Source organism: Porites lutea, chromosome 8, assembly GCF_958299795.1.
Source record: "Porites lutea chromosome 8, jaPorLute2.1, whole genome shotgun sequence".
Lineage (NCBI taxonomy): Eukaryota > Metazoa > Cnidaria > Anthozoa > Scleractinia > Poritidae > Porites > Porites lutea.
Genome location: NC_133208.1, coordinates 3,824,335 through 3,839,047, shown reverse-complemented (window position 1 = coordinate 3,839,047; position 14,713 = coordinate 3,824,335). Strand labels below are relative to the sequence as shown.

General features: G+C 39.0%; 1 protein-coding gene across 7 annotated transcripts in view; it reads right to left on the bottom strand.

The window, feature by feature from the left end:
* The window catches only part of LOC140945739 (granulin-like), a 32,225-nt gene that overhangs the window by 15,898 nt on the left and 1,614 nt on the right, over positions 1–14,713 (bottom strand). For 3 of the 7 annotated variants that reach the window (XR_012166736.1, XM_073394787.1, XM_073394786.1), the window contains exons 2-4: positions 6,638–6,749; positions 5,463–5,625; positions 418–2,691 (exon numbers count right to left, since the gene is read on the bottom strand). Coding sequence is in view for 4 of the 7 variants with exons in the window: in XM_073394789.1 (XP_073250890.1) it covers positions 2,565–2,691; positions 5,463–5,625; positions 6,638–6,719 (372 nt within the window). In the remaining 3 variants the exon portion in view is untranslated. Of the gene's footprint in view, positions 1–417; positions 2,692–5,462; positions 5,626–6,637; positions 6,750–7,176; positions 7,330–7,638; positions 7,785–12,204; positions 12,551–13,890; positions 14,054–14,713 lie in introns of those variants that run through there. The other 4 variants (XM_073394789.1, XM_073394788.1, XM_073394790.1 and 1 more) reach the window with 4 other exon arrangements.

The following is a 14,713-nucleotide window of genomic DNA, read 5'->3' as shown; positions in this document are numbered from 1 at the left end:
GTTAAAGTTAGGCGATATCAAGAGAAGAAAAATTATGCTCGATAACACTCACAGTAAAATGTCCCTTCTACGGCTCTTTTGATCGTTATTTCGTTTCGCCGTAGTCTGCTACACCCCTATAAAGGTGACGGGGGTGCTCGTCGGAAACTTTCGAGAGAACACCCATAAAAGGTACCAGAATCTTGTTTTATATATGGGCGTGCCCCAAGTTCATTTCAACCCCTAAGACGTACAAATTCAACAACATCAAATTATATAACTGGCACTGCAAATTTTAATAGTAATAACAACAACTTCCGAACACTTTCTTAGGTTTTAGCACCCTAAGTGGTATCTATCCACAAATTTAAACCCCTAAAAGGTACGACGAGCACCCCCGTCAACAAACAAAACAAAATGTATCCTAGCGATACGTACTTTGTGATATCCTTGCTTTTAGTCTTTTGAGCTACAGATAGGGCAGGAACACCAAACTGATGAAGGAGAGAGAATGCTTATGCCTCGAGTTCCTTATATTTACGTATGTTATATGAAACCCGTACATGACACAAATAGTGAGCCTTGGTGGTGTGATAACACTCGAGGGTCGAATGTGATGTGTAAAGTGCAACGACCATGTGGACGGAGGGCTTTAAGTTATAACGTGCCCAAAAAAGGGTTGTGCCACAAATTTGTTTATATCGTAAATGACCAAATAAACGCACGGGGCCTCTATTTAACTTAAGGGGCCCAAGAAAGAGCGTTGTAAAAGATAGATAGGAAGCGTTTAAAAGATAGGGGCGTTTACTCTCATAACTGTAACAAGCTCAACAAAACTAATATATCAAGCGAGTTTGAAAATAGTGGAATGTCCACTGTATCCACCCCATTAATTGATACATCTAGGCCGTCTAGCGATCCATTTAGCTCCTTCACAAGTCCCAACATAGATCGATGTCAGAATCCTCGCTCAGGGTTAATGTGCTGCCATCAATAGTCTATCCTTACTTTAAACTTGACATTAAACAAGATTAAATGCGCAAACCTTGACAATCAAGTAAAAAACTGAGTGAATTGAATGATTTTGCTCTTTTTTGCTAAATCCCAGTATATTTTTTGGAGTAATTCTCATAGGGGGTGTCTGTTAGACAGGGGGCGTTTATAAGGAAGGAGCGTCTAATAACATTTTAACAGCGTAGAGAGGGCTTTTGGTATATATAAGAGGCGTTTATTTGGAAGTGGACGCTTATTAGGTCATTTACGCTAAGCTATAAGGAAACACAATGAATGACCCCATAAAACGTTAAGTACGGGTCTTTGAGAACTTTGTGTTCCAGAAATAAAGTTTTTTATGCCATACCTACCATACAACCAACGGTCATACAGGGTAGCAAGATAAGAAACCAGCTATTATTTGATACATGTAAGAAAAGGATCGAAGCTCAAAGACACGTTAGGACTTGTATTGCACGAGCGAGTCCCCTGCACTCGAGCACAATTCACCCTTTCTCATTTCAACTTGTCAGGTAGTAAAAACAACAAAGGTTAAATGGGATTAAATTAAGTTTTTAAAGAAGAACTGTCGACTAAATTAACGTCCATTGTTCGAGGCTCGGACTTTTAATAGAAGTGAAAGAGTAAAACTTTGCAAAGATATATTCATCTTTTTATCGGGTCTTGTCAAAAATAGGATTACTATGATTTTTTATTTCATTTTCAAAGGCTTATCGCACTTAATCCCCACAATGTAAATAAAACCCCTGATAATAAATTCAAACACTGATCAAAAAACAAGTAGTATTTAACCTAGAGATAAACGTCGAGAAATTGAGCTGCAATACAAATACATCAGCACACCTTCTGAATTGATGTATAATTGAACTTTTTAAAGTGATTACTTAGACGTATTGGATTCTAACCCACTTGAGTTGCTTTTAAAAAAGGGCTTGGAACGCCCTGCTAGGTGCCAGAGTCTTTTCATGAACGGGTTTTAATTTTGGTCAAGTCTTTAAAGTGACCCGCTCGTGGCTTCGGCCTTCGGCCGAAGAAGTGTAATCGACCTGTGGCCGATCCCGAAACATCTCCGCACTCAATCGCCGCACGCGAGAAAAAAAACTGTGGTACCCTGGGTAGAAATACCCCCTTCTAATTGCTTTTTTAAAACTATTGGATTTTATTGTAAAGATAAGTATGTGATTAAATATCATGCAAGTGCAGACAACTTGAAATTCTTGTATACATCTGTTTTGAGAAAGGTCGTCGGAAAAAATGTGCACGCGACAATCCCGAAAGGTAATATGGGATATAATCAATACACTGTCTTTTTGACACTGTAGCTGTCGGACCTACTTTTGTTGCTTTTCTTTAGCACTCGCAAACATACGTCCATCGTCTCTAGTGCATGATTCAAATTTCTTTGAAAAACAGTGAACTCAAAACCACCCACAAAACCTTTCGGGATTGTCGCATGCACTTTTCCCGACAACCTTTCTTGAAATAGCTGTAAACAAAAACCGATCAACTAGTGTTACTCGTGCGAACAATCAGTCACTGGAGCTTCATTACAAGAACACAGGCCCACTCTCTTATTCGAAGTCGAAACGCTGATCTGGGAATAATTCTCTGTAAGAACTACGAATTTCAGTTGCATCCAAGTCGGTTGGCTTCGTCTTTATTACACTAGGTTCGCATTTCACTTCGGCTGCGTTACATCTACAAAGCAAAGAAAGAATCGTATCAAGAAATGGTGTATTGTAGAGGGTCCAATTCACCAAAACAATAGCCTTTTGTGTTGCTGCCGAAAACAGACCGAAGAGTGTATGCATAATCATTTAATCTTCGGCATGACAAATTTTTAATATTAGGGAAGAGGAGAGAGGTTTTTTGCTCTGACGCGATGCTATTTTACAAGTGAGATTTATTGTGGCACACAACGCAGGAGTGTATATTTTGCGGGTCGAGCGGGAAAACCGTTTCACTTTTGATCGGACTGTGCTGTTATACTGAGTGCTGTGAACAAAAACATATGATTTCAGAAATACTTTACAGAGAACGTTCTTAAAGCGTTATTAGTCCATACCTTTTTTTTTACTTTAGTGCGCACAAAATCAGGGCAGTTGATAGCCAATCAGATTTGAGAATTTTGAAATAGTTATGATTAGTAAGCGAAATAATAACTCTGCGCGCGCATCCGTCACCCTATTCTGTTAATTTCGTTGCGGTCCCTGCAAAACTAATCTGTAAAATGGTCCTTGGAAATAGAAAGGCGTGCAATTTTGCACGTGCAGGCAGCACACTTTTTGGTACATTTTATTACTTTGGCTCCACGAGCACGGCGTGAAATTTTCTTTTTGATATGCGTGTTTTATAGAGGACGTTAAGACATAGTAACAATTTTTTTTTTCCTTTCTAAACTTTGAGTGCAGTCCCCAAGAATTTAACTCCAAGGAAATTCACCTGCATTTGACATAATTACCATTTTTTTACGGAAAAGATACCCCTTTCGTATTATATACATTCTTTTGACAAATAGTATCCCTTTCACATACACTTTCCATCATTTCAAACTGCTCTAGATGCACTCTCTTTAAAATATAAATAAGTCACAAAACCAGAACGTTTTCCCGACTTTTTCACAGCCATAAAATGCTTCTGTCGGCCCTACTTACTTCTACTGGTAAAAACCGTACCATTTCGACCCATGAAATGGAAATCCGGATTCCGGAATCCGGATAAATTTTGCTTATGGAATCCGGACCACAGCTAAAGGAATCCGGAATCCCACTAACGATTGGAATCCTAGAATCCAAGTTCTGCGGACAAAGACTGGAATCCAGTTCCTGGAATCTAGAATCCAAGACTGTCCTGGAATACTTTACACGGGGCGATACCACAAACAACCGAACTCCAAAATCGTAAGGACTTTTAAGGTTTTATCTCCAGCTAGCAAAAGATCTCGTAAAAATAAATTTCTGTGCAAGTTTTCAACGTGATAGCGTTTTCCGTTTTGAAAAAATATCGTTCTTTCTTATTTCCCAAGTTTACTCCGCGTGACGTTAATATAGCGACCGAAAAGGCCGTTACATATGCTAAAAAATAATTTTATTGCATAATGTTATGCCCTTTGTATGATGAAAGTATTAGAAATGTGTTTAGGGGAATAATTTGCTCGTTCGCAGTGAACGACAATAACAACAATAACCTTGCTAATTATTCCTCACATATACCTAATATCTTAAATAAACATTTTCAAATGTTGGCAACATCTCAGCAAGCAAATTACCACCGGCAGAGCGCCGCGCGTTTTTCTTCAAACCTGTAACTCCATCGAAAATTCAAATTCAAATTTTATCTATACCAAACAGCAAATCCAATGGCTTATACTTCTGTCCCACTCAACTTCTTAAATACTGAAGCGACGCCATCTCCCCAGTTCTTTCAGACATTCTCAATACATTTGTCACTCTTGGGGCCTACCTCAAAAAACTTAAAACGTCAAAAATTATACCTATCTTCAAAGCTGACGACGAGACCGACACTTCTAATTATAGGCAAATTTTATTATTATCAAATTTCAATAGGATCTTCGAAGAAATTATGTTCGAAAGAATGAGAGACTTTATTGAAAAGCACAGCCTATTATATTCGTCTCAATATGGTTTTCGTCAAGCTCACTCAACCCAACATGCTATTCCTGATATGGTAGAAACTATACAAATCAATATGGACAAAAAACTCTTTTCATCTGGAGTTTTTATTGACTTAAAAAAGCCTTTGACACTGTGAATCATGATATATTACTTGATAAACTAAATTATTATGGCTTCTGTGGAATTGTCAATCAATGGCTGTATTCTTATTTATCAAATCGCACACAAACTACTGAAATTGGCTCTCATATATCTAGTAAACTAAATATCAATTGCGGCGTACCCCAAGGATCTGTCCTAGGTCCGCTTCTCTTCTTGCTTTATACAAAATATATAATATATTAAATGACAATTTTTCCTTTTTGCTGACGACACTAACGCTCGTCATGCTCATAAAGATTTAAAGAAACTGGAACTTACAGTAAATGCAGAATTACACAACTTGAATAACTGGCTGACTTCAAGTAAGCTTTCTCTGAATGTTATATAAAGTTAAACTATGTAGTTTTTTGTTCATACCAAAAAAGATTCCAAATTAATGTTTTTGACAATGAAAGCAATAAAAAGGTTACCGTTGAACGTAAAAACTTTATTAAATATCTTGGACTGTTGATCGATGAAAATCTATCGTGCAAGACTCATATTTACTCTGTTGCAAACAAAATAAGTAAAACAATTGGGTAAATGCGAGATTAAGACAAATTGTTCCCACTGCCACCCTCCTAAATATTTATCAGTCACTTATTACACCTTACCTAACTTTTCCAAATTTCGATACTTAAAAGTTGAAAGTTGAAAGTTGTAGTTGTACAGTTTAAGCGCAAGCAAACTTACCTGTAACCACGTGAACAACACATTCCGTCCAGTTTGCCCCTACAACAAACAGCTCGTGGTTTATCGCAGCAGCCGTAACTTCTGTGACTTGCTAGATAACAGCATGTTTGACCATTTCCACAAAGCCCTCCGTCCGGGCATTTAATAAAACCAACGTTGTTGCCTTTCGGTAACAAAAAAGAGAGATTGTTGTGAGATCGATAAAATGCACAAATGCAGTACAGAACTTGATCGAAAACTCATAATAGACGTTTTTGAGCGACGCAGGTCAACCGGAAATGAGACCTTTTCCCTGCGAACAAATTTGTTTTCCTAAGTGTCTTTGCATGCAAAAAGTCCACTTCCAGTTGACGTGTAAGAGAGGGGCCTCAGCCGAGGTGGATAACACAGCCTCCGAGATCTGCATAATTCAATCTTCACATCCCAAGAAAACCGAATTCAGTAATTTTCCTATACCGATACATATATACGCAAAATATTTTAGATAGTCTTGATAATGGCGTTATGATGACGGCGGAAGGTCGACTTTTAACTCTCCTATTTACTTGCATCGTTCGGTCAAGTTCTTAACAACCTCACCTCCTTGATTTTCTTCCAAAGTTTGGCCAATTTCTCGTCACAGTTTTAGAATATGAACATATGTTTTTTGTTTTGTTTTTTTTTTAGATGCTCTTAAAAAAGTACATGACATCTATGCTTGAACTTGAAAAGAATTGAAAAAATTGAAGGAATTTGGCCAAGGTGTTGTCTACAAATGACCAAAAGCCGATCACGCTTGGTTCTTTCTTTGCAAGAAAAATTGGATATTTTTCTTCTAGAGTTCCAAGTATGACAAAAGATTGCTAACAATACCTCAGGTTGTTCGAAGGCCAATTGCCCGGGGTTAAAGTTTAATCTTGTAGATTTTTAAGTCGATTTATCGGGTAATTCTCTCCATTACTTTTAGAACATCTAATTCCAATCAGCAAATTGTAGACAAAAAAAATTAAAACTGAATTTGCCTTTTAACCTTTCATATCTGATTCAAATTTCCCCAGCTTTCAACAACCCAACCCAGGTTATAAATTTTGCAAAGCCTGGAACTTGCCATGACATATCCCCTTTAACCTTAGTCCCAAAAATGTTTTGAAAATGATCGCTTAAATTAATTTGATTTCGCAGCAATATTTATTTACCTGCTTTATCGACATACGCACACACAAACGGCACAAGCATTACCAGGATGACGGCAACTGTCTTCACATTTGGTGCAAGCATTTTTCTAAGGGATCAAACACTCCTGCAGACCTGTGCGAACGTAAAAGTTAGGCGATATCAAGAGAAGAAAAATTTTGCTCGATAACACTCACAGTAAAATGTCCCTCCTACGGCTCTTTTGATCGTTATTTCGTTTCACCGTAGTCTGTTACACCCCTATAAAAGTGACGGGGGTGTTCGTCGGAAACTTTCGAGAGAACACCCATAAAAGGTACCAGAATCTTGTTTTATATATGGGCGTGCCCGAAGTTCATTTCAACCCCTAAGACGTACAAATTCAACAACATCAAATTATATAACTGGCACTGCAAATTTTAATAGTAATAACAACAACTTTCGAACACTTTCTTAGGTTTTAGCACCCTAAGTGGTATCAATCCACAAATTTAAACCCCTAAAAGGTACGACGAGCACCCCCGTCAACAAACAAAACAAAATGTATCCTAGCGATACGTACTTTGTGATATCCTTGCTTTTAGTCTTTTGAGCTACAGATAGGGCAGGAACACCAAACTGATGAAGGAGAGAGAATGCTTATGCCTCGAGTTCCTTATATTTACTTATGTTATATGAAACCCGTACATGACACAAATAGTTACGCTGGGTGGTGTGATAACACTCGAGGGTGGAATGTGATGTGTAAAGTGCAACGACCATGTGGACGGAGGGCTTTAAGTTATAACATGCCCAAAGGAGGGTTGTGCCACAAGTTTGTTTATATCGTAAATGACCAAGTAAACGCACGGGGCCTCTATTTAACTTAAGGGGCCCAAGAAAGAGCGTTATAAAAAATAGATAGGAAGCGTTTAAAAGATAGGGGCGTTTACTCTCATAACTGTAACAAGCTCAACAAAACTAATATGCTTTGGGCGAAAATATCAAGAGAGTTTGAAAATAGCGCAATGTCCACTGTATCCACCCCATTAATTGACACATCTAGGCCGTCTAGCGATCCATTTAGCTCCTTCACAAGTCCCAACAAAGATCGATGTCAGAATCCTCGCTCAGGGTTAATGTGCTGCCATCAATAGTCTATCCTTACTTTAAACTTGACATTAAACAAGATTAAATGCGCGAACATTGACAATCAAGTAAAAACTGAATGAATTGAATGATTTTGCTCTTTTTTGTTAATTCCTAGTATATTTTTTGGAGTAATTCTCATAGGGGGCATCTGTTAGACAGGAGGGCGTTTATAAGAAAGGAAAGTCTAATAACATTTTAACAGCGTAGAGAGGGTGTTTGGTATATATAAGTGGCGTTTATTTGGAAGTGGACGCTTATTAGGTTATTTACGCTCAGCTATAAGGAAACACAATGAATGACCCAAAAAAAGTTAAGTACGGGTCTCTGAGAACTTCGTTGTTCCAGAAATAAAGTTTTCCATGCCATGCCTACCATACAACCAACGGTCATACATGGTAGCAAGATGAGAAACCAGCTATTATTTGATACATGTGAGAAAAGGATCGAAGCTCAACGACACGTCAGGACTCGCATTGCACGAGCGGGTCCCCTGCGCTCGAGCGCCATTCACCCTTTCTTATTTCAACCCTTCAGGTAGTAAAAACAACAAAGGTTAAATGGGATTAAATTAAGTTTTTAAACTAAATAAACGTCCAATGTTCGAGGCTCGGACTTTTAGTGCCTAGTAAATGGGACGTAGGGATTTGCCATCGGGACCCTAGGGGCGGGGGAAGGCATAATCCTACAAATTGTTGGATTTTCGTTAGAAAGTTCAAAAATACCCCTAGAAGGTACCAGAATAGCCTGTGTACAGACACCCATCCCCTCAGGAAAAATCGGAGAAGGGCGCCCTCTCCGATTTTTCCTGAGGGGCGGGGGAGGGGTCTGTACGCAGGTTAGTACCAGAATTTTGCTTTGTGTGCGCTGCTAAGTTCATTTTAATCTCTCAGGGGCAACCACAGGTCGGAGTAGTGGGGGAGGGATGTTTTAGGCCTTTTCCATGGGCAGGAATCTCATTAAATTGCGCAGATAGGATGATGTCATACTTTATTTTCCGTTGGCAAGGAGCAAGTGACGTCAGCATACCCTAGGAGTTGACGTCATCAAAAAATGTTGGGATCATAATCTATAAATAGAAAAGTGATATCATTCCCTACTGGTCATGATGATGTCATATTTATAACATACCGACTTGACTGCCTGTCAAGCAAAAATGTCAATCTTTGTTTACTTGACTCTGTAGAAAGTATTGTACAGGGTATAGAAATTCTATATAGAAAGCAACAGGTGGTTCTAAAGTAAACCCTTATTTGGGGGGTTCTTCACTAAACCCCAGTCTTGAACCTAATGAGTGGAATGTCTATTAAAAAATAGGAATAAGAGGTGAGATCACCTAGCAACACGTAAAACGACTTATGCCTTCTTTTTGGGCTAAAAATCGGAAATATAAACAAAACACACACACATACAGAAAGCGGAGCTGAAAACTCTTTATTTCAATTTTGACTTACTATTACAAAACCGTTTTCTCCATTCTATCTCGAGGAAACTACTAACTATTGAAGTCTCGGCGCTTGATGAGAGAAACGTTTATTTAAAAATAGGATGAAGAGGTGCGATCGCCTAGCAACACGAGAAACGCGCCTTATGTCTTCTTATTTAGCGCTAAAAATCGGATATATATAATCAAAACACACCCATATACACGAAGTGAAGACAAGAAAACTCTCTATTTTAGTTTTGACTGACTATTACAAAAACTGTTTTCTCCGTTCTATCTCGAGGAAATGAAAAACTACTGAAGTCTTGTGGTTTCACGCGCAGTTAGTCAGTTAATTATGCGAGTTAACAAGCCTGCATTTGCATACAAATTGGTTCAGCTCTGTAGTAAAAACTTCAAGGGAGAACCTTGACGTATTGTTATAAAAACAAAACAATATAACACTTAACAAGGATCAATTAAAACACGCGACTTGTAGATGTACTGGCAATGAAAACAGACACGTTTCTTAAGACACAAGAAATCAACTTTATGACCCTTTTATACTTGTAAAAAGATAAAATACTCAATGATTTAAAAGGAATCTATTAGAATTGAGGATAGAATAGTCAAAGTTAAGGCAAGAAATCTTTTTTTTTACACTATGCATAAATTTTTACTTACCCCTCCCCCTTTTCATTTTTATTTTCCTCCTCCACAATTTTATTATTTTCCCTCTTCCTTTTCAACTTTTTTATTTCCTCCTTCGCAATTTTAGCATTTTCCCTCCTCCCCCACAATTTAATTATTTTCCCTCCTCATTCTTGAATTCCCTCTTCCACAATTTTAATCTTTTCCCAGCTCCTCCTCATTCTTGATTTCTCTCCTCAACCTTGATTTCCCTCCTCCTCCTCAATTTTTAATTATTTTCCCTCCTCAACCTTGATTTCCCTCCTCCTCCACCACCTCCTCATTTATTCTACATATTTTTCCATCCACAAATACATCGACCTTAAATGGACCCCACATCGACCCTAGACTCAACTTTTTTTCTACACAGCTTCGTGAATAGTGAGACTATATACAACCACCACAACATTTCTATTGTTTTCTCTCCACCACCACCACCACCACCACCACATTTCTATTATTTTCTCTCTACCACCACCACCACCACCACATTTCTATTGTTTTCTCTGCACCATCAACACCACATTTCTATAGTTTTCTTTCCACCACCACCACCACATTTCTATTATTTTCTCTCCACCACCACCACCACCACCACATTTCTATTGTTTTCTCTCCACCACCACACCACACTTCTATTGTTTTCTCTCCACATTATATAAGGAACAGTAGCCGGCAAACTCGAAATTCTTCAAAATCGCTCAAAAAACCGCTTCTTAGACAAAAGGGCAACGGCATATCGCAGGTAAGGTAATTTAACCTTTATTTAACATTGATTTATATACATACTTAGCGATATATCGCTATAGGTGAAGCAAACAAAAAATCCAGTACAATTACTATAAAATAACAATCGACAACACACACAGATTGTGCCGGCCCTTCTGTGATGCAACTTCACCTCCGGGGCTAATTTCTAAGGAAATATGAGGAAAGAAGAAGGATAGAACCGCCTGAAAGTACAATAAACAGTACTAAAGTAATTTTGAGGGTTTGTTTATGTGGTCAAGTTGAACAATTCTGTCCTTTTTTTATCGCTGTTTGTTTATTATATTTTCGTTTTCGTTTTGTTGCTCGTGGTGACCGTAACTACCCAAATTATTAACAACGTCCTCCATACAATAACGATATTCTCCACTTGATATCCCCAAATAATCATAGCGATATCCTGCTCTTGGATATCTCCAAGTAATAGTGATATCCCGCACTGGATATCTTCAAATGATAGTGATATCTCACGCTCGATATCTCCAAACAATGGCGATATCCCGCACCTGATTTCTCCAAATGATAGCTATGTCTCGCACTTGAAAACTCGAAACAATAGCGATGTCCCGATTTTGGCGAGAGGGAAACCGTAGTACCCGGAGAAAAACCTCTCAGAGCAAGGGAGAGAACCAACAACAAACTTCAACCCACATATGGCGTCTAGTTCTGAATTAACCCCGGGGCAACATTGGAGGGAGGCGAGTGCCCTCACCATTGCGCCATCCTTCTCCCCCAAGGGCAACAAAGCGATAAGAGGTGTACCCTACCTCACCCCACCCCACACCCCTTTTAGTTTTCACCGGGATCAATAGGCTACTGTGACTGCCCTATTTCACTCTGCGTCGTGTTCAGTCTTGGTGAAACCAGTGAGTTGGTTTTCAATTAATTCACCCATTTTCTTCGTGATAAAGTTAAAGCAGAATTATTGGTCACTAACCTTTTTATGTGTGGACGAAACCCTATGGTGCTACTATTGATAGGACTGTATACTTTTTCGTTGTTTTTTGTTTCGTGTTTGTATGTTTGTTTTTATTTTGCTCGCCATTTAATAGAAGTGAAAGAGTAAAACATTGCAAAGATATATTGATCTTTTTGTGGGGTCTCGGTCAAAAGTAGGATTACTATGATTTTTTATTTCATTTTCAAAGGCTTATCACACTTAATCCCCACAATGTAACTAAAATCCCTAATAATAAATTCAAACACTTACACCTCATCAAAAAAAACAATAAGCATTTATTAACCAAGAGATAAACGTCGAGAAATTGAGCTTCAATACAAATACATAAGAACTCCTTCTGAATTACTGTATAATTGAACTTTTTAAAGTGATTACTTAGACGTGTTGGAGTCTAACCCACCTGAGTTGCTTGGGTGCCAGAGTCTTTTCATGTGCGGTTTTGATTTTGGTCAAGTCTTCTTTTGTGACCCATTCGTGGCTTCGGCCTTCGACCGAAGACGTGTGTTTTACTTGTGGCCGATCCCGAAACATCTCCGCACTCAATCGCCGCGCCCGAGACTAAAACCGTTGGTGCCCTGGGAAGGAATACCCCCTTTAATGGCCTTTTTTTAAAAAAAACTATTGGATTTTATTCTTATGTGTGATTACACATCATGCAACTGCAGACAACCTGAAGTGCTTGTATACAGCTGTTTCAAGAAAGGTCGTCGGAAAAAATGTGCACGCGATCGACTAGTGTTACTCGTGCGAACTATCAGTCACTGAAGCTTCATTACAACTAAAGAAAACTTGCCAAAAAATGTATCTTCCGTTTTGAAGAGATTCTCTTATTCGAAGGCGAGACGCTGATCTGGGAGTAATTCTCTCTCACAACTACGAATTTCAGTTGCATCCAAGCGGATTGAAGTCTTGTTATTTAAACTTGGAAAACGCGGCTGAACGCACCTTCTTGTCGCTTGGTCACACCTACAAAGCAAAGAAGGAATAGCAATATTAGCGGGGAATTAGGAAAAATTAAGGCCCGTTTATAAGGAGAATAGTTGTCCCGGAAGAGAGGGTGAGCCTCTTGGCCGAGTCAAGTGGAGCGAGCGAAGAAATTTGCTTCCTTTGCCAGAGAGTTGCTAGAGCCAATAGGGCTGGCGCATGCTCTGATTCAGTCTCCCCCGTTCTCGTTCCCAGACCTGCGGTCATTAACCAATAGGGATGAGAAGTGTTACGTCATGTTACCAAGGTAGCTAAATTTCTGGATCACAACAATAGGGAGTTAAAGTAACGACAACGGCGACGGCAACGAGAACGGCGAAAAAGCTATATGATTAATAAGCAAAAAAATAACTTTGCACGTGCATCACGCTATTCTGTCAATTTCGATGCGGTCCCTCCGCAACTACGCCGTAAAATGTCTGACTAAAGCCCTGAAGACAACGTGATTGGCAAGACGATAAATTTTACTGCATCTGTCTGAGCTCAGACGCGGTCATTTTCTCTCCCACTGGCGTCCCTCTTGTCAGTGAGTAGGTAATTTTCGCTATAACCGAGAATGGTCCTTGAAAAGAGAATGGCGTTCATGTGGGGAGCTTGAGCAACAAAGACAGCGATGGCAATGACAAGAACGTCAACAAAAGCAAAACAACAATTTTGCACGTGCAGCACAGTTTGTGGTACATTTTATTTCCTTGGTTTCTTGGCTCCACAAGCACGGCGTGAAACTTCCTTATGCGGCGTTTATGCAGGGCGTTAAGACACAGCGACTATTTTTTTTTTCCTCTCTCAAATTGAGTGCGGTCCCCAAGAATTTAACTCGAAGAAAATTCACCTGCATTTGACATAATTACCACTTTTTTGCAGAAAAGGTACCCCTTTCGTGTTATATACGATATACCTTCCTTTGACAAATAGTATCTCTTTCACATGCTGGCATGAATAACTCACAAAACCAGGACGTTTTCACGACTTTATCACAGCTATAAAATGAATATGTCTGCCCTTTTGGGCTTTTTTACAGAGTGAAAAGTATGGATTTCCCTACCTTTTTATATACTTCCGCTGGTAAAAATCGTACCATTTCGCCCCATTTAAGAGAATTCGGATTCCAGAATCCGGGAAAATTTTACTTATGGAATCCGGAATCCCACTAACGATTGGAATCCAGAATCCAAGACTGCGCTGGATTCCTTTACATGGGGCGATACAATGTCATATACCTGAAGCCTAAAAAAGGAACCCATTTCGGGTAGAACTACCCCCTCCCCACCAGGAGTTAAGTAGTTTCTCCGCATAGTATTGTATAGTTTAAGCAAACTTACCTGTAAAAATATGGACAACACTTTCCGTCCATGCTGCCATGACAACAATTAGCAAATGGACTATTACAGCAGGCGTATCTTCGGAGACGTGCATAATAACAGCATGTTTTACGGTCTTCGCAACGTCTTCCGTCACGGCAACGAATAAAACCTGCGTTGCTGCCTTTCGGGAAAAAAGAGAGTTTATTGTGAGATGAAATGTACAAATGCCAGTACAGAACTTGATCGAAAACTCACAGTAGACGTCTTTGAGCGACGCAGGTCATCCGAAAATGAGATCTTCTCCCTTTTACAATGCCTTAACGAGAAAACATTTGTTTTCCTAGGTGTCTTTGCTCTAAGAGACGATTCACTAAACAAATTAGCAAATCCTTTGCCCAAAGTCCACTTCCGGTTGACGTGTAGGAGGGGGGCATATAAAACGATCAGCATGTTACTCGCCGTGTCCCTTAGAGGTGAAAATTGTATAGTTTTCCATATCAAAGGGTTTTTAGGATTATTTAACAATCATTTAATTTATTATGAATGAGGTTGAGTATGATATGAGCAATTATGCAGATCGAGGAGGATGTTATCGGCCGAGGTGGATTATACAGCCTCCGAGATCTCCATAATTCGTCACATCCCACGAAAACCGAATTCAGTAATTTTCCTATACTGATATATTTATACGCAAAATATTTTACTTAGATAGTCTTGATAGTGGCTTTATGATGACGCCGAAAGGTACGTGGACTATTTACGCTCTTATTTAATTGTATGTTTCGGTCAAGTTCTTAACAACCTCACCTCCTTGACTCTCTTCAAAACTTTGGCCTATTTC